Genomic DNA, 19,152 nt, shown 5'->3' on the forward strand with positions numbered 1-19,152 from the left:
GTCATTAGACCGCTGGAGCGGAGAGAAGCTGCACGGGCCAGTATAGCAGCCAGGCGGGACCGAGGTTATTTTAGACCCTAGACCCAAAAATGGCCAATTAACTCTTGCAGTGAGGGGAAGCCCCACTGCACCGGTTAAGTTTTATTCTGCCCAGAGTTCTCCTTTACATTTCATGGTAAGCCCAAGACCTTTAAACCAATGCATTTCAAATTATATTTATATCTTCTTAAAGACTAACTTTACCCATATCTTCAAAATAACAAAAAACACACCTTTAGAAATGTAGTATACGAACAGTATTTTCTACTTACCACTGCAAAGATAAGCCTTCTCCATAGGCCAGATATTGGAACTGCAATGTTCACAGGACTGCCCAATGCTTACTTGGGAGCTCATAAATACATGTCCATGGGATTCAACCTGCAAATAAAGAGTGCAAAAGAGTTATATGGATGCCTGAAATGCAATGCATGTATCTTTCTTTTAAAGACTTTGATACTGATGTTTCAACTTAAAGTGACATTAAAAAGGCAAAAAATGTTTTCCCTCCCCCCAATGTAAATGTCAGCACTTACCTTAAATGATGTCTCTTAATCCGATCATCTTCTTCTTTCCTGATGTTTTCATCTGTCCCTCCAGCGGTGCGGCGGCTCTCCGATCCAGCGCTGACTCCTCTGTCCTTGCAGGCACTTCCGATCCCGCGGCGTCGGCATGTGGGTGCACGCGTCCATATACTTACCTTACGTCTCTCCTCCCGTCCCAGCGAAAATCCGAACTGCACATGCGCCCGCCCCAAGATGCTTTGCGGCCGCCAGAGCAGTTTCGGATTCTCGGACAGGAGCGTGCGGCGAAGACAGGGTTAGTTTAAACTGCTGTTAAAGTGTTTTTAAAAAAAAAATTTTTGCCTATATCTACTGCTTGCTAGCAGTAGATATAGGAAAAAAAAACAGAGTTTAGAAACCCTTTAAAACAGAAAGTGCGAAATTTGTGACACAGTAAGAATTATAGATAACACAATAATACTAGTTATCCCTCCATGACAAAAAGTCTGATAGTTTGACACACTCCTCCATTCTCAGGAACTCAGGAACCTGCTGCTCATCTTTGGCAAATAAACAATGAATGAACAGCTTGTAAAATATTAAACGTGAATATGCCCTTAAAGAAGGACTCCAGGCATTGGACAACACTGGATGGACATTCCACTGCCAGCCAGACGAGACAGAGTTTCAGGTAAGTATATCTTTGTTATTTTAGACCCTAGATGATAACGAGCACTTAACCCTTGTAGTGCGGGGGTAGCCCCACAGCAAGGGTTAAGTTTTATTCTGACTGGAGTTCTTTAAATTACTATTAGAAAGTTTGTATTCAAACAGAAGGTAGCTTACATTTTGATCCTGTTTCCTTTTCTTCTTCTGAGATTTTCTCTGCTGAACAAACAAACATACTCAATTAATAGCAACTGAGACAGGATTTAAAAAAAGCCTCCTTGCGTAATGTTCTTTACCATTTGCAATGTCATTGTTATGTTAAAAATACAGTAATCATCTTTCTCCTGAGTTCATATTTTAGGATAATATCCCGCCCAAGTTCCTAAAATACAATGCACGCACACTTCCAAAGTATTAATAAAGTGCTAGGAATTGAAAGGAAATTACATATTTTAGTTAAGAAGATATAAGATGCACATCTATCATTTACATATTATCAATTGGGTAAAATAAACAATAAAGAAGATTATAAAGAGGTGTGAATGGTTTTGTTATACCAGACTTTTACTCATGGATTCATAGATCAACATTCCATGCTGTATACTTATGCTTTTAATGTAGAACTCTGGCTTTAAAAAAAAAAAAAAAAATTATAGGGATGCACCGATATATGGGTCGAAAATAGCTCTTTTGGGGAAATGCCAAAACAAAAAATTTGCCCATAATGACCCAGAGAGAGTCACTCACTGATTATAGTGTGCATTCAGAGGACGCCTAGTATTTTCCTCAAATACTAGGCATTCCCTGATTGGATGAGGGGCAGTGACACCACAGTGCATTGCAGGATTCCCATAGACCTGGCTGGGATCAATGTGTGTATATAATTGGGTAGATGTGCACCGAAATGGAAAACTTCAAAAAATCGAAACTGTCGGTCAGTAGAGGAGCGGACCTGAAGGAAAACTTAAGCAGAGCAAGCAGAAGCAGCAGAGCGGCCAGCGGGAGATGGTGTGGTATGATTGGGGTGGTCTTAGGAATGGGGTGATGTGGGGGAGCGGAGTTACTGCAGCAGATGTCCGGGCCAGAACCAAGTAAAAGACAGCTGACGATCGTAAGATTATGCCGCCGGGAGCTGAATGTAAGCGCGGCAACCAACAAGACTCTGTCAAACGAACAGGCAGAGGTGGATGTACCTCTGACATCTATCCCTTGGATACCACCAATTAACCGAAAAAATGCTGGAAGAGTTCTCTGGTTATTTCCTCAATAATAAAAATATGGGATGCACTGGTCAGGAGGGGTGGGATATCAACATATGTGGGCCCACTAACACCTGTGTTGGGGAACCCAGACTTTCCCTTTGGTTTTAAGAGTAGAAGATTCTTGATTTGGGAGACCACTAGACACTCTCCAATAATACAAGCCATAACAGAGAAAGGACTACGTCCACTCTTAGTTACTTCCCATGAACCAGCCAAATAAGGGTAAATGGCTGGAATACTTTCAACTAAAACACTTCTTCACAGCCCTTAGCGCACAAGATAGTGTGTTTAGAGACCTATCTCCATTCAAGGATATATGTTTAAATAAAGCAGGAGACAGACATATGGTATCCAAGCTATATAATATATTACTATCACAGATGTATCCAGCATCTCCGTTTTATACTAAAGCATGGGAACGAGAACTGGGACATGTAATCACATTGGAGGAGTGGAAGAAGATTTTCCTTTTAACCTTTAACCACTTGCCGTCCGCCCGTTGTAAAAAAACGGACGGACGGCACTGCAGCATTGGTGGATTGCCGTCTCCAGACGGCATTTTTTTTCCCCTGGCGGGCGCGCACGGCCAGTGAAGACCCGACCAATGCAAACACCCGTTACCGGGTGTTTCACATATAGACGGTCGGCGGCACCATAGCCCGCCGATCGTCTATATGTGCTCGTTTTTTGCCCCACTCCCCCCTGACCCCTCACCTTGAGTCCCGGGATCCGCTGCCCCATCTGCGGCCCGGGACCGGCTCGGAGGGCGTCAGGAGGAAGAGGACGGGAGATCAGCTCCTTGCTGACCTCCCTCCGAGCTGTGAATGCAGAAGTGATGTGTGTTACATACATCTGGTATAGATGCCCATTAAATCCCTGAGGTCACTCTGTTGTCACTACACCATGGTTCGATTTCAGTATTGAAAAAAGGACTTTTGGGTCCGATACTGGCAGCCGCAAGGACAGTAATACCAAGACATTGTAAGTCAACTAGCCCCCCTCAGATCTCGGAATTGGTAGTGGAATTAAATAACATTATGCAACTTGAAGAGCTCACAGCCCAGCTATACCACAGACATACATTGTTTATAGAGAGGTGGAGACCATGGAGGGATTATCTTGGCCCATCAGTGATCCTTAGACATCTATAGTGGACACAGGAAGTGAGGAAAAGAGAAAGAAGAAGGGGAAAAAGGTAGGGAGAAAGTAGTAAGATTCTGATCTGCTAAGTAAAACCCTCAATGACTAGACCTATATTAAATACCTCCCTGAATTAGGATTATGTGAGTTTATCTTTTTTGGGAGGGGGGGGTGAATGGGAATAGAGATGTGAGATGTTTTCATGATTTATGGTAATATATATGTGGATGTAATGATATGAAGGAGTCATTGTATGAATTACTTTTTCATTAGGTTGATTGAATTGTTTTTGTTTCTTGTCTTTTTTGTGTTTATTGTAGTTTGTGGAACTGATAAAAATCAATAAAAATATATTTTGGAAAAAAAAAATTTTGGGCTGCATTATTGGTCAAATTTTATATGCAATAAATATTTTATTCAAAACCAGGAAAGGACAAGCTCATTATTTCTAGTATGTATGCGTAATAACAGGTTGCCCATTAAGATGAATAGAATATTAACCTTGTGTGGTTCGCCGTCATCCCTCTTTGAGTATCCGCGTGTAAACTCATCCAAAAAGGACTGGAAGAGGTTAAGGACAAGCTTCACATCCTTCTCGTTTCTTTCTTTGTTTAGGTTGTTTACAAGAAGCTGGAAATTATCCATAAGATCTTTGTAGCTAGCATGAAAGTGCCCTTTCTGAAAAGAAACAAGTTACATATATAAAATGGCTTAAACAGGTAGGTACCATATTTGTTTCTACCTTGGTGTAACTGGCCCTCTAGCACCATTTACTGCAGGTGAATCAATCACTGTAATTTAAAAACCCACACCAGGAATATACACCTGCAGTGAATGTTTGGTCAATGTCACATTCACTGCTTTATAAAGATCATCAATTTTACAACTCGAAATTTAGGATAGTTCATTCAATTGTGGTGGCTGTGCTTTGAAGTGCTTTTGGGAGGTATACAACTTACTGGAGAAGAGTACATTAACTTGAGATTTTCTCTGAACATTTCCATTGCTTTGTAGAGTAGACCTTCAATAGCTGTTTTATCTTGATGTAGGGTGTTAAGCTGAGAAGAAAAAGAGAATACATTAGATCAGGGGTGCCCACAATTTTTCATCTGGAGATCTACTTTTCAAATGACGAGCTCAATGAGATCTACCAGAGAAAAATCACCATAATTTAGAAAACACATTAAAATTGCTACTGGGACTACTCCCGCCCTCTCACTGGGCCGGTTCAAAAAAGAAATGCTTTTCATCTGCAGTCTTCTGTTATGGGGACTGGTCACAACCAAAGCCTATCCACCAGCCATCCAATGTAGTTCTCAATAGGCAGTAGCAGTAAACTAATACTGCTGGTATTGCTGATCTCTATCCACACTGCACCCCTTTCCCACCATCCCCCCTAAACCAGCCACCCTTCATACACCCCCTGCTGTATTTATTGGCAGGATCAACAGAATGTTTAGCAGAGAGCACTGCACAAAACAATTTTAAAGCCTGTTGCCGCATACAGTGTTGCAGAGAAATGTGTTTTAGGAATGTACACACGTGCAAGTTTGATCTATCAGTAACCATAGATTCATTTGTACGAGTACATTACCTTAGCAAACAAGAAGTCATCAAGGTGTTTCAGTTCAGTAGAGTTGGTGATCTCTCGGCACAAGGATGCATTCCATGTTTCAGACACAGTGGCAGCTTTACCAATTTTAATTGATCGATTCCTTCGAATTTTACTCTGTGGCTCTGTTGGAGATGGACGACCAGATTGCCCTGTGACAGCTGAACCTTTAATACAGGAATGTCATTAAATAGTAATATTCTACTTACTAGACACAGAGTTCAAAAAATACTAAAACTTTAAAACATATCTATAACTATGGTCCAGAGATGGTGTGTCCAACCTACAGGAAGTAACCGTATGTTGAATGCCACAATGTTTTGATCTGTCACATTTGCAGAGAGGGCCCCTGAAAATTCACCTGTTTACCACAACATGCTTGCTGGAGATAATGAAGCTCTGCTGTCTGCCCCACCTTCACTCACTACAGGGATCACAGGGAAAAGGAGGTAGCAGTTTGTGAAATAATGTATTTATCTGCATTTCAGTGCAAATGTGACTGCAAATATGCATACAGATTAGAACCTCCTTAGAGGGTACACAGGTGGAACCTGTCTTATTTCAACGTTAGAGATCTACGGCCTGGTGTTTGGTTTGCTACTGACATGTGTGCCATCATACCAAGATCAGTAGAAACATCGAAGACCCTAAGTGAGTTGTGGTTGCCTATGAGTTTGTTTCTATAAAAATCTAATTTTTGTCTCATATATGTTGAAAAAGTCAACAATTTTCACGGAGTCTACTTAATTTTTTACATGACTGGAGGTATATATACATGCACATGTAGTACAGGTAAGCATGCATGGTGCAGACTTTGCATGCATGTCAGCCATTATATGTGTACCACTGGGTTCATTTTGCAAACAAGGTAAGCTTATACAGTGCAACTCCTAATACATACCATCTACAGAACGTTTTGTTGCTGAAGGTTCTTGGGTCAAGTGTGGGAAAGATAGCTGTTCTGTGCACTCTGGAGTGAGTGGTCCATCTTTACTGTTCTTTTTGTCAGGCTTCATTCCCAAAAGCCTGTATAGGGGGCTCTTGTAAGTATGCCTGTGTGGCAAGAAAGGTATTTTCTTTTACTGTTAATATAAAAAGTTACTAATCTAATCAGGTGCAGTGATATACGTCATTAGTCCGTAAAACCATATGATCTCTCTCTGGCAACACTCACTTGTCTGTGGAATGTGCAGTGCAGTCTGGGTGAGCCTTGTTTTCACTGGATTTCTTTTTCTGAAGAATAGGCTTAATTTGTTCCTTATCAGTGTCAACTGACATAGGCGGTGGCTGCACAAGAGATATTACAATGTCAGAACAGATATTATGAAGGTAAACTTGCAGGTTAGGGCAAACCTATTATGTAAAACTGAATACGTAATAGGTGACTGTGGGGATTTACAATTTATAGACAATAGTTCTTTATTATGTTTGAGACTAACACTTTTTTTTTTTAAATAATCAGGTAAATAAATAATATTTGTTGTAAATTTGTTTCCAATCAACAGGCGGAGACAGTTTACCTATCTATTCTTAGTAAGCAATAGCTTAAAGAGTTATTAAACCCTCACATGTTTTTGCATATATTTATTGCTAGCAAGCAAGCAAGGCAAGTCTATGGAGCAGCTTGCACCCGCACAGACTCCGTGGGACATGAGAGAAGAGGAGGACAGAGGAGTCAGCTCTGGATCGGAGACCCAGACCAGCGCTGGAGGGACAGCTAAAAACAACACTAAAGAAGAAGATGATCGGATTAAGAGACATCATTTAAGTTAAATCCTTACTTTAGCATTGTGGGGAAGGGGGAGGGGGCTTTAGCCTTTAATGTCACTTTAAGCTTCAAGCTCAGATTGTTCAGAAAGGGTCTCTAAACTATTCATAATGGAAGAAATCCGCGTACATTCGTTCGCTGTGAATGGAGGCAAAAGGGACCGTTCTTGGACATTTTCTTTCCAAGTCAAATATAATATTAGGAATATACTGCATTATGGCCACTAGGAAATAAGTATTTCCTATGCTCCTTTAATGAACAACCTTTATGGGGACACAGACAGAACTAAAAGACTAATAAAAGTTCAAAAACTTTCTTACACAGGAAATTGTGGTTATTATTGTTGTCTGTGTTCCTGTTAGGGAGCTTTCCCCTCACTTTCTATTTTGTCTGACAATCAAGAAATAAAACAGAAAGGAAGGAGAAATCTCCAAAATGGAGACAAGGTTCTAACCATTTTACCCTCTACCCAAAACAAACACAGTTTTTTTCTTTAATTGGCCTTTGGAGTCCCTCCTGAGACAACCATGATATGGAGCTCTGGCCTCCATTTTGTTGACTTGTTCCAGTTTGATAAACATGCCAAGAATCTGGTTTTATTAGCCACATTATCAAAGTCTCTAGGCTAGCGGTGGAGTCCTAATTGCGACTGGAACCCTAATGCACCTTGCCAATGGACGTGCGAGAAAGACGACATACCCAGATCGGCTTATTTTGGAGAAGATCAGCAGCAATTAGGTTAAAAAATAACTTATGCAGAATACTGTTTCCCTGTCCTGACATTAAGCAACATCTGTTGAGATCTGCTAACAGCTCTTGGCTCAGCAACATTGTGCAATAATCATCGCTCCTATACAAGTATATTATAGCACACTAAAGCTGCATAAACTGTGATAGAACAATGCTCCTTTATTGTATGTCTGCATATGGTAGCAGAATATATGCACCTTACTTTAACTTTGTACACTGAATATATATTGTGACTTGTGTCGGCTTCAGTTGCCTTTCCCTTTATTTTTCTGTTTACAGGACCCATCTATACGTTTTGCTCTCAATGCTCTATCTGAAATATTCACCGTCACTACTCTCCAGTACATATGTGGGAACCCCACAAGGCTACCATTAAAGGCTGTATTATTCAAGTAGCTTCCCAGCGGAAGAAAGGCTGAATAAACTTTTAGATCTCAAACAAGCTTTCATTACTCTCTGAGGACAATTTAAATCTACCCTCACCCCTTAGATTATGACCAAGCTCGTGCATGCCTGCTGTGACCGAAACCTCTGCTTCACTAACTTTGCATATAAACATCTTCATTGCACTACACTCCATTTTTACCTTAGAGGCAATACATCCGACACCATGTTTGTCCCCAAACTTGAACGCCCTACCCCTGTAACATAAGCTTATCTGACCTAATACCGATGCACGCCAATTAACATGGAGCCCCCCCCCCTTAAAGATCACCCACATTTTTCAAAAACACCTGTCTTTAATCTTCTCAACAATTCATCATAAAAAAAGGCGAAAGCCCAGTTTTTCACCATTGCTGTTCCTCAGGTCTCTGAAGACCTTCGATCCCTGCACCATACAGAAATGACATTGCTAGCAAGTACAAGCTGCCATCAAAGTTAACACAAACTTAACTAACCACCAGGTCTGGACAACTCTGCTGCGTCCTACTATAGAAGTTGATTTTTTAAAGCCTAAAATTGGTCTGTGTTCTTAATAGTTGGCAATGATTAACATGCTCACCAAACCAGCTACAGATGACACACCGACTAGTCTAATTACAGATCCATATTGTTCATTTACTTAGATGTCAAAATGTTGGACAAAATCCTTTTTACTCCCTTAAAAATACAGGTATCCATAATATAAAATCTAAAGATTATGTGGAATTTATGCTGCGGGGACAAACTTGCAATAATGTTCAACAAATTGCTATGCCTTATTGAAATTACAAAACTTTTAATTTAATGGTTTAAAAGCGGAAGAATGCCAGGAATTTTTGTTTATTAACCTTTGCAGTGGGGCTACCCCTGCACTGCAAGGGTTAATTGCTCGTCTGTGTCTAGGTGCTAAAACAACAAAATTATAAAATCGCCCCGAAGCTCTGAGCCAGCCAGCTGTCACAGTGCTCCCTCCAGCCCGTCTCCTCCTCCCTGCAGCATTGGAATCTTCTTCAGCTTCCTCACATCTATACACAGTGTATAGACATGATGATTTACAGGACCTTAGACCGCTGCATAGGAGGGGGAGAGATGTTGAAAGGACCCATCTCAGAACAAGCCAGCTCAGAGCTTCGGGTGAGTCTAACTTTTTAGGCCTTTGCACAGAAATCGTTAATAAAAAAAATTCCTGGAGATCTTCTTTAAAAACCGGACTCCAGTCTCAAGAATATTTTTCCTTTACTGGTTTGAGGTAAGCACCCAAGAAATAAAAACACAAATTACTGTGTGCAGAGAGCCCAGTTTGGGCAGCAGGCATTTAGACAATGACTGACCTGAGGAATACTGGGAGACTGTGTATCCTTTGAAGCTTGTATTGTTCCAACAATTGCCTTTCCCCTATTAAAAGAAAAAAATAAACATATGCCAAGATTTAGAACTGTAACAACTTAAAAGTGCGGCATTAAAGCACCTTCACCCATTTCTATAATTAACTAAACTAACCTGCCTGCTCCCACCTCCACAAAAATTGCAAGACTTTTTTGATTGCATATACATTTTCATTTACCTAATCTTCACCTAGGTGAGGATGACAGACACCCACCACTACCTCCTGGAATATGTACGTCACAGTTTTTGAGATCTTGCTTTTTTGCAGGTCCCCAACAGAGACCCGCAACATGTCTGTGCATGCGTTGAATTTGCACATGGGTACACTGCAGCAGTCTATGGGACCTGGCAGAGATACCCAGTGTATCTGCACATGCGGCAAATTTCTCTCAAAATGGCAGCATGGGACCTGGTGTGCGGTGGGGCGGGGATCAGTGGATAAGAGCAGAACAATGCTGGTGTTGCTAAATCGGCAAGTAAAGTATGCTATCTGAGATCAACATACTGCACAAGATATGGGGGGGTAGAAGGAAATAAACTTCCCTTTTAAGCTGTGTTAGTCATTAAAGTGCACCTGTGCCCAGACTATGAACATAGTTAAATAATCTTAACAAGCAGTGATTGAGCTTTAAAACAAACCATCCCTGACCTCTCTAGCTGCAAATAATGTGAAGTTATTAATTCTGAAATATCCTCAAAGATCACAACAAAGACTCTGAAGTCGGATTTCATTTGGTTTTCAACAGCTTACATGGGCACTGACATATATTCCAATGCATGGGATTATAGGACATTTATAAAATACATATAAATGCATGTAATGATTTTAAATGTTTAGATGTGTTTATAGAAAATAGAAGACTGCGCTTCCAGGGGCAGATGAGATACTTTGAATGCACTTAAATGCATGAACATGCATGTAAATGCAGGAGAATGTTATCTGGGAAGTATAAAGTTTCTGAATGTAGCCTAAAAAATACCTGCTAGTTGTTTATACTAGGGGGGTGGCAGCCTGCCAAAATCTCTAATCATAGAAAAACGCATTGCCCGTGTTGTGAACTTTTAATGCCTCATTTACACTATCACTTTACATGTTTTGGGGCAATGTGGTGCAATTAATTGCGACTGGAACCCTAATGCACCTTGCCAATGGACATGCGAGAAAGACGACATACCCAGATCGGCTTATTTTGGAGAAGATCAGCAGCAATTAGGTTAAAAAATAACTTATGCAGAATACTGTTTCCCTGTCCTGACATTAAGCAACATCTGTTGAGATCTGCTAACAGCTCTTGGCTCAGCAACATTGTGCAATAATCATCGCTCCTATACAAGTATATTATAGCACACTAAAGCTGCATAAACTGTGATAGAACAATGCTCCTTTATTGTATGTCTGCATATGGTAGCAGAATATATGCACCTTACTTTAACTTTGTACACTGAATATATATTGTGACTTGTGTCGGCTTCAGTTGCCTTTCCCTTTATTTTTCTGTTTACCGCCTTTCTTTTGTTGGTGCTGTTATGAAATGTTATGTAAATTGTAAAATGGAAACTTTAATCTTGGAAAAAAAACCCCTGCATATTCCTGAGATGATAGTCAGATGATTCAATTGCAAAACAACTGTGGCACAGTAATGCACACCTGAATCAACCAGATGCACTTTTGTATACACTGTTTAACAACCCCTGGCATTTGCCTGAACTTCCTACACTGCTACAATTTGACTTCACTATAATGAATGTCACTGCAGAGTCATAATGGCTCCCTGAGTGTTGTTTGAATCCCTTTAACTCTAACCCAACAGTATGCTCTCTAAGAGAGTCAGTATCCAGTAAGGACAATAACATCAACAGAATGACACAGAGGCGGACGTTCAGGCTGATGATTAAAATGTACATGCTATATTAGTGATCGTCAATGACAAGACAACACCAGGGAGAGTTAATAATTGCATTAAGTGGCCCTATACATAAATCCTGAGCCCAGCTGCACAGCCTCTAAAGCAAGGAGGTGCCAACAGACCTTGGGAAACACTGGTATAGCCAACAAGAGAATGTTTAACTGTTCAATATTGTGAAGACAGGTTATAAAAACACAGGTGCCTATTGTGTCCCCCCAGTGAATGCTTTTTTTAAATATAGTTTTAAGAAGAAATCCAAACCTTGGTGGCATTTCTTTGCTGTCCTGTCGAATGCACACTTCATCTCCATCAGGCATGCTTGCAGGCTCAGTCAGGTTAGCTTCAGTTTGCCTTTTTTCTTTCCACTTTTCGGCTTTGTTTCGTAGCTTCTCGTGATCACTGTACCTCTGTATTATGCCAATGCTGGGAACATCTGCATCCTGCGGTGTGTTTTGCGTGTTCTCCTCTAAAGACTGCTTTTGTGAAGCCTGTTGAATATTTAACTGGAGATCTGAGGGCCTTACAGGTTTCCCTACATCAGGATTCCCCATATAAGTCATTTTTACTTTAGCTACTTCTTTCTCTTTGTCTGACTTTTCCTCTTGAGGTACCACAGTAAGCTCGTTCTGAAGTTGTTCTTTAGCACCATCTTCCCCCTTTTCACCCTCAACCAGCGAGGTGGATATATGTTTATTTTGCAGCATGTCATGCATCAGACATCTCTGCCTTCTATTCTCTCTTTCAGTCCTGGCAGAAGTTTTCTCTGAAGGTTTTTCAGTTTTGGGGCTCATTGGTAGCCAAGGATCTTCATTTGATGCAGGGGCATTGTCCTTAACACCCGTTTGTTGTTGTGCATGAGAAATGCCGTCTTCACCTAAATTATCTTCTTTAACTGTCCTATTACGCTCATTCTCTTTTAGTATCCTCTCCTCCTCTTCAGTTGTTTTGAAATTGCTTCCTTCTTTCCTCACTGGCTCTTTGTCCATCTTTTTTTCATTTGTATAATCTTCAGATTTACTGGGTTTTACAGGCTCTATTTTGGAGGCACCTATTTGCCTCATCTTAGCCTGCCTTTTGGCCTCCTCCTCCAATTTTATTTGTTCTTCTCTTTGAGTATTTTCTAACAGAGCTTGCCTCTCCTTTTCAATAGCGTCCTGCTTCCGCTTCTCTTCCTCTGCTTTCCATTTTTCCTCCAGCAAGACTCTGACTCTAGAAAGAAAAGGTTTTGATTACCATGTTAGCATGCCCAGCATAGGATTTTTCACACAGCACCATCACAAAACTTTTCCATGGTCTACTCTTTTGGTGGATAGATTCAATATTACCATCTTAACATATTCTACGTAGTTAGCAATCATATCTTTTAGCCCGGGAGCCTGGATTAAATTCCTAGAAGTGGAGTGTGTGCCCTTATACAATACAAAAAACATACAGATTTGTTAATTACCTTCCACACAAACTGGCCCTAGTTTGTAAGTGTTTGAATGGCTGTGGTAAGGACATTAAATTGTAAGCTTCCTAACGCCAGGTAATTAGGAAAATGGTCTTTTACAATAAAAATTAAAAATATAATTGGAGAAAAAAGTCTTTAAATAAGCATGTACACATGATTCGATGAATAGAAGGGTTCTTTAACCAAATGAAACCAGTGCTACTACCATCACTAAATCTTAACTACGTTTGGAGCTAGTTAAGATGTATTGATTGTTGCTTCATACAAACTACAGGTATGGTCATATATGAAATGAAGGAAGAAGTGCTTATTTAGAAAAGTCATCATTTAAGTTATAAAATATTGGCAGTTTGCACGATTTAAAATTACACAAGCTAAAAATTTTTTTTTCTAATTTAACACCTATAAAATTCCCAGGTGCAGTATCTTTGACATTCAAATCTACGGTAAGATTACATAGCTATACAGAACTTGATTGAGAAACTGAAGAAAACCTTAGTAATACATCTAAAAAGATAAATCTGATGTCAAAAAAAATAAATAAATCAATCGAAGGTGAGATGAAAAAAAAAGTGTTAAAAAGAGGCCATGCATATAATTGATGTGTTTTGTGCTAGATAACATTAAAAAGAAAGCATTCACTGTACTCCCTCTTTTACCTTTGTCTCTGCAGGAATCCTCTGCAATATGCCTGCAATATCTGGATCAACCAGATCTGCTTAACATAGATCTTTCTCTGTACATAACTCTTCCAAGCAGCCTGGATACACACTGCTGCATTCTTCCTAGCCTGCAACCCACATCGCACATGATACGATCTCCAGCAAGCCTGTTAAAAGAGTGAAACCCATATATTAGTGGTGTATCAGTTCTTTATGTAAACACAAATGCAAAACACTTCACAGCACCAACACAGAAGTTAAATCAAAGCTATGCATTTGCAAAACAAAAAAAATAAAGATTTTTTTTTTTTTACTCACCATAAAATCATTTTCTTGGAGTCTACCGAGGAACACAGGAAGTATTTCGCTTTTGGGTTATACTGCCACCTACAGAAGGATTGGGCACTGGCAATCAAGAAAAAAAACAAACTGTGGGCCAGCCTTGCATAACCCCTCCTACTACCAACATGCCTCAGTTTATTAGAAAAGAAAACATAATTATAAATACAAAGCAGCTGGATCTGTGTCCCTCAGTGGACTTCAAGAAAAGGATTTACTGTGGGGACAAAAACCCTTCTTTCCTTCTCATCTACTGAGGGACAAAGGAAGTATTTTAGCCTGAGGATATCCAAAATAAGTCCAGCTGGGGGTAGGTGGGCAACACAGAAACCCCCCCCCCCAAAAAAAACACAACAGGGACTGCCTGAAGCTCAAGCAGCCACCTGAAGGACCTTACACACAACATTTTTTGTATTTACTGTAAGGTAAAAAGCAGAAAATACCTCTGGGCAAGAAGAAAGTCCTAGGCCCCAACACCACTTTGTCCCTATGCAAAACCAGAGCAGATAAGGTCGTTAGTTCAGACGCTCACCTTGCAGAGGTGATGGCTACAAGGAACACTACCTGGTGGGTGAGTGTAGAGCGAGAATGTCTGTATTGGATTTAAAGTGGTTTTTTTTTTAAAGAGAGAACCCAATTTAGATACCATTAAGTCACAGGGGAATAAACAGAGGGAGCTACATGGGAGACTTACTATACAAAGGTTTTAAATCAGTGAATGAGTGGTTAACGGTAATGGAAACCAGACCGGGAGTGCAGAAACCTGACCCTTGATATAGCTGAGAGCCAAAGGCTGTAGACTTTCTAGCTTCAAACACCGCAGGAATCACCGATTGAGATGCCCACCTTTTAGAATGTTTGCTTCAATAGCCATGCCGTTCAAGTCAGCAACCGTGAAGCTGGAAAGTAAATTGTTTCTTGAGACATAAGCTCTGGATGACCTGGAAGAGCACACAAAACTCCCGTCAAGAGTCTTAAGTCGGCCCACTGCAGCCTTGGCTAATCTGGAGTAATGAGGATCACCGGAATATCCTCCATCTGAATCCGCTGGAGTAAAGGAGGAAGTTTCAGTGAAGGAATGGCATAGGGTGTGCCAATATCACAGAGACACCTGAGTTTCCACTGCTTCTGCTATAGGATCCCTATACTTTGAGACAAGCCTGTCTAGTTTATTGTTGAATCAGGGGGCCAGGAGGTCCACATCCAGCATCTTCCTACCAGTGATTACCTCAATTATCTTTTCAGCACATAGTGAACTGGTGCAAAGGAGGGGGATTCCAACCATCAAGTCCATATCTTAAAGAATTGATTAGGGCAGCCCTTATATTGGTAGGCAAGCTTTTCTCTTACCAGGAGGACAGAAGAATGTCCTGGTTGAGGTGAACGGTAGAAACTACCTCTAGGAAGAAGGAAGTCCTAGTCCTCAACAACAGTGGGAGCACAGATAAAAGTATTTGTGGTCTTAAGGGGCTCTAAAGCATTCAAGACTGGTAACGACACTGGTGGAAACAACAGCCCAGTGACCTATATACTTGAGGTAGCTCCCAGTGTGAGGTTTCAGAGACAGGGAAGCACTAAAGTATGACCGGCTGAATATCAGCAGCTCTGGACCTGGAAACCGATCTGTGACGCTTTTTATGAAACCGGTGTCTGAAAAACACCCTATGTAGAACCCAGTGCCTGAAAATAACTTCCAGGCTATCCCTGTAATGTCCAGCGGAGTCTGGATGTGATGTGCCCAAACCCAGGCTTTGTACGTCTGCTTTGTATAGCGGCAATTGGAGAGACCAGCTTTTGCAGCAGCGGAGAGAAGAGTTTTGATTGTAGAAAAGATGTTAAAGAGTAAGAAAAAAGGTACTAGCAAAAATAGGTTCATCTTATACATAGCAGAGCTGAAGAAAAAAATGTTACACTGTTTATGCAGGAATGTAATGTCACACTGCATCCATACAGAGAACAAGGGTCTTTCTCAGAAGCATGATGGCAGAGGACAGGCTTTTCTACTCTGGCTGTGGCTGCTTTCCAAAGAAGAACTGTATTGCACACCTTTTGTTTTGATGCACCTGGAATAAATGTATCTGATTTAAAGTTGTGCTTGAGAGTCCACATGAATGTTACCTGTATAATGACAGCTGCAGATTTCATTCTCAGAAAGTTCCTCCTGTCAACAACCATGCGAAAAAGACTTTGCAGCAGGATAATCTTCTTAATAACAGCCTGGTGAAGGGTGTCCTGCAGCTTTTGCCGTTCTGGCTCCTTCATAAACACCTGAAATTCAACGAGGAAATAAATTAATGCAATGAGCACCAAATAATTTGAGCCATTTGACTTAAAGGAAAGCTATGATATTATATTTTCCAACCTTTGTTTTTCCCAGTTGGTAATTATGTGGGTCTAAGCACAGTCTATTTAGCAGAGATGTGATGTCAGCTTTCAGATCTGTAGATGACTTGGGTAAAAGCACCTGAAACTGGCCTTTGAATTCCTAGTAAATAAAGAAAGCCACACACAATTTTATCCGCAATTGAGAACACAATCAGTAGTAAGTAAGCAATAGGATCTCTCATTTACCTGGTAGGGGTATTTGGCACTATATCCAGATCTCCGAATCCGCACAGTTTCAAGCATTCCTGTGTATCGAAGCTGCTGAAGTACCAGAGCTTCATCAAAGGTCATTTCCATCTAATTAAATTTCAAAAGTGAGATGAATAATGCTTGAAATCTTTCATGATTTTAAAATGCTGATAGTTTGTGAATAGATTGCTCAGAGCCAGTTCACAATAATAAGACCAAAACATCATCACATACAGTGGTTATCAGGGGCTACAGAGAAATCCCATGTCCTTCAGGCAAAAGATTATCCCAAAGGTGTTCAATAGGGCTGAAGTCAGGGCTCTGTGCAGGCCACTAGAGTTCCTCCACACCAAGCTCATCAAAACATGTCTTCATTGACCTGGCTTTGTACCCAGTGGCACATTCATGCTGGGACAAAAACGTTCTCAAACATTTGTCACAAGATTGAGAGCACACAATTGTCTAAAATGTCTTGCTGAAGCATTAGCAATAACCTTCACTGGAAACACCTGAATTTAAAGTGACACTAAACTCAGGAGTTAAATCCTAAAAATGCATGTAAGTACCTTAACTATTAACAAAAATGTATCTTATTTGTGTATCACTCAGCTGTAGATCCTCAAATCATCTCTGAATTGGTGCTGACACTGTCCTTACTTCTGGAGGGTGGCTACTTTTGTTCCCCATGGTCCCTGTGTGTGTTGTTAAGTAGACACCACTCCAAGCTCGCTCTCGTGATGAACTACAATCTCAATACAAATTTCTAGCTTGGAGCGGTGGCTACATTGCAATGCACACAGGGACGAGGAGAACAAAAGTAGCCACCCTCCAGAAGGCAGGGCAGGGTCATCAGGAATTCAGAGATGATTTAAGCATCTACAGCCTAGAGATACACAAACAAGCTACATTTTGGTGATTAGTTAGGGTTCTAGATTCCTTTTTTAAGATTTGAGTTTGAGTTGAGTGCCACTTTAATTTGGAGGGTTAAATTACGCAAAATACAGGCCAAGTGTGTGTGTGTGTGAGATATAGATATATATATATATATATATATACACACACACACACACACACAAGGGGGTTGATTTACTAACCTTATAAACACGCCACGAACAAGTATACACCTCTGTAGTGTGTTCCCTCCCAGCATGATCTATTGGTGGAGTCTAGACACCTTTGTAGTGTGTACACACCCAGCAGGTGTGTTGTGCAAAGCCCTTCATGAATTGCAAGGTGATGTTGTGTAAATTAGCTCTACGTTGTGTTGCTTGCGTTGATGAATGCAGGGATGTAAATGCATGAGCTAACCATTTTTGTCTAAACTGTGAAGCAGCATTATATATGCATCATGTGCATAACTTTTCCATATATGGCATTAGTGGAAATATGCTTTTAGAGACTTGCATGCCGCTATTAGAGCGGCGTGTAGCCTGTGGCGCATGCTACATGGCGCGCACGTACGTAAATACATAAAAACGCGCCATAACGGCGTGAAAATGCGACACGTTGCTCGTGTTTGGTTGATAAATACGTTTTCCTGTGTAAAATGCACACGGACCTGGTCCTTGTGTGTGTGTTTAGGTTAGTAAATCACCCCCAAAGTCTCTCCCTCTATATATAATTGTATATACATACACACAATGTATATCTATCCATCACCAGGTACATACCTTTTCAGAATTTGAGCGAATGCATCTGATGAAGAAAGGTTCAGCTTTTCCTAGTGTTTCTAAAAGCTTGTTTAGCGATGCCTACAAGACAGATATATTTGTAAAAAAAATTACACTCACCGTGATATATTGTGTGTAAAGCCTTTTAAAGCCAAGAAAAAATGTTTCAACTCATTATACATGGGCTTGCACAAAGTAAGCTTTTTTCTTAAATGTTAATGACAAAAATTATTATAACTATAAACCTAATACATATTACATTTTAAAGCAGAACTTTACATAAAAATGTAAAATTGTGAGAACCTGCGGGCTTTTTAAAATTATCTTCAAGGTTTATATTTTTCATTATATACTTAAAAATAACGAGGAAAATAATAAAACATCATGAAAAGAAGACAATACATTGTTTATCAGGACATACCTGAAATTGTGCACTTATACTGGGTGGTTTCTTTTTCTTGTGCAAGTGAAGGAGGGACTTGGTAGTTCGGTCATGAAGAGTCATGCTCATGATTAATTTCAGAGATTGTGAATCAAGCAGGTTCTGCATATACAGTGTAAATTAATGGACAGGGCAGCTTGAGAATCACAATATTTTAGATACTTAAGCTACAGATTACTATATATACTCCACTATAGCTATAATATACATAATATAATGTATTGCAGCACAAAACATTTTGCAATTTAACATTAAACAAGGACCTTTCAATTTAATTCTAAAGCTGGCTATGATTTTATAAACCACCAAAGAGGAAGTATAACTACTCAGGCTGTGGTGGGGGGGGTTTTAAAAAAACAAAATAAAAAGCCCTCAACCATTCAAAAAAACAGACTGTTATCTGTCTCACCTCCATCACAATTAAAAAGAAAAAACAAGGAGTTTGGTTTTTTTTTGCACAATCCCACTCATAAATCGTAAAATAAGAAGAAATAGACCCCTTGTCTTTTGGATTTGTGATGGCAGTCAGAGTTCTTAAAAATCATCTTCTCAG

At 40.1% G+C, this 19,152-nt stretch overlaps 1 protein-coding gene across 1 annotated transcript in view; it reads right to left on the reverse strand.

The window, feature by feature from the left end:
- Positions 1–19,152, reverse strand: part of MYO9B (myosin IXB) — a gene marked incomplete at its 3' end in the record, with an annotated part of 99,197 nt that overhangs the window by 3,003 nt on the left and 77,042 nt on the right. Inside the window, exons 20-34 of the mRNA XM_018568204.1 lie at positions 18,579–18,701; positions 18,158–18,238; positions 16,485–16,595; positions 16,276–16,398; positions 16,032–16,181; positions 13,572–13,741; positions 11,721–12,668; positions 9,498–9,561; positions 6,400–6,512; positions 6,127–6,278; positions 5,208–5,392; positions 4,573–4,671; positions 4,115–4,291; positions 1,389–1,430; positions 312–420 (exon numbers count right to left, since the gene is read on the reverse strand). Of these exons, the coding sequence (XP_018423706.1) occupies positions 312–420; positions 1,389–1,430; positions 4,115–4,291; positions 4,573–4,671; positions 5,208–5,392; positions 6,127–6,278; positions 6,400–6,512; positions 9,498–9,561; positions 11,721–12,668; positions 13,572–13,741; positions 16,032–16,181; positions 16,276–16,398; positions 16,485–16,595; positions 18,158–18,238; positions 18,579–18,701 (2,647 nt within the window). The remainder of the gene's footprint in view (positions 1–311; positions 421–1,388; positions 1,431–4,114; positions 4,292–4,572; positions 4,672–5,207; positions 5,393–6,126; positions 6,279–6,399; positions 6,513–9,497; positions 9,562–11,720; positions 12,669–13,571; positions 13,742–16,031; positions 16,182–16,275; positions 16,399–16,484; positions 16,596–18,157; positions 18,239–18,578; positions 18,702–19,152) is intronic.

The sequence above is a fragment of the Nanorana parkeri genome, unplaced genomic scaffold, assembly GCF_000935625.1.
Source record: "Nanorana parkeri isolate BGI_ZX_2015 unplaced genomic scaffold, ASM93562v1 scaffold1154, whole genome shotgun sequence".
NCBI classification, from domain to species: domain Eukaryota; kingdom Metazoa; phylum Chordata; class Amphibia; order Anura; family Dicroglossidae; genus Nanorana; species Nanorana parkeri.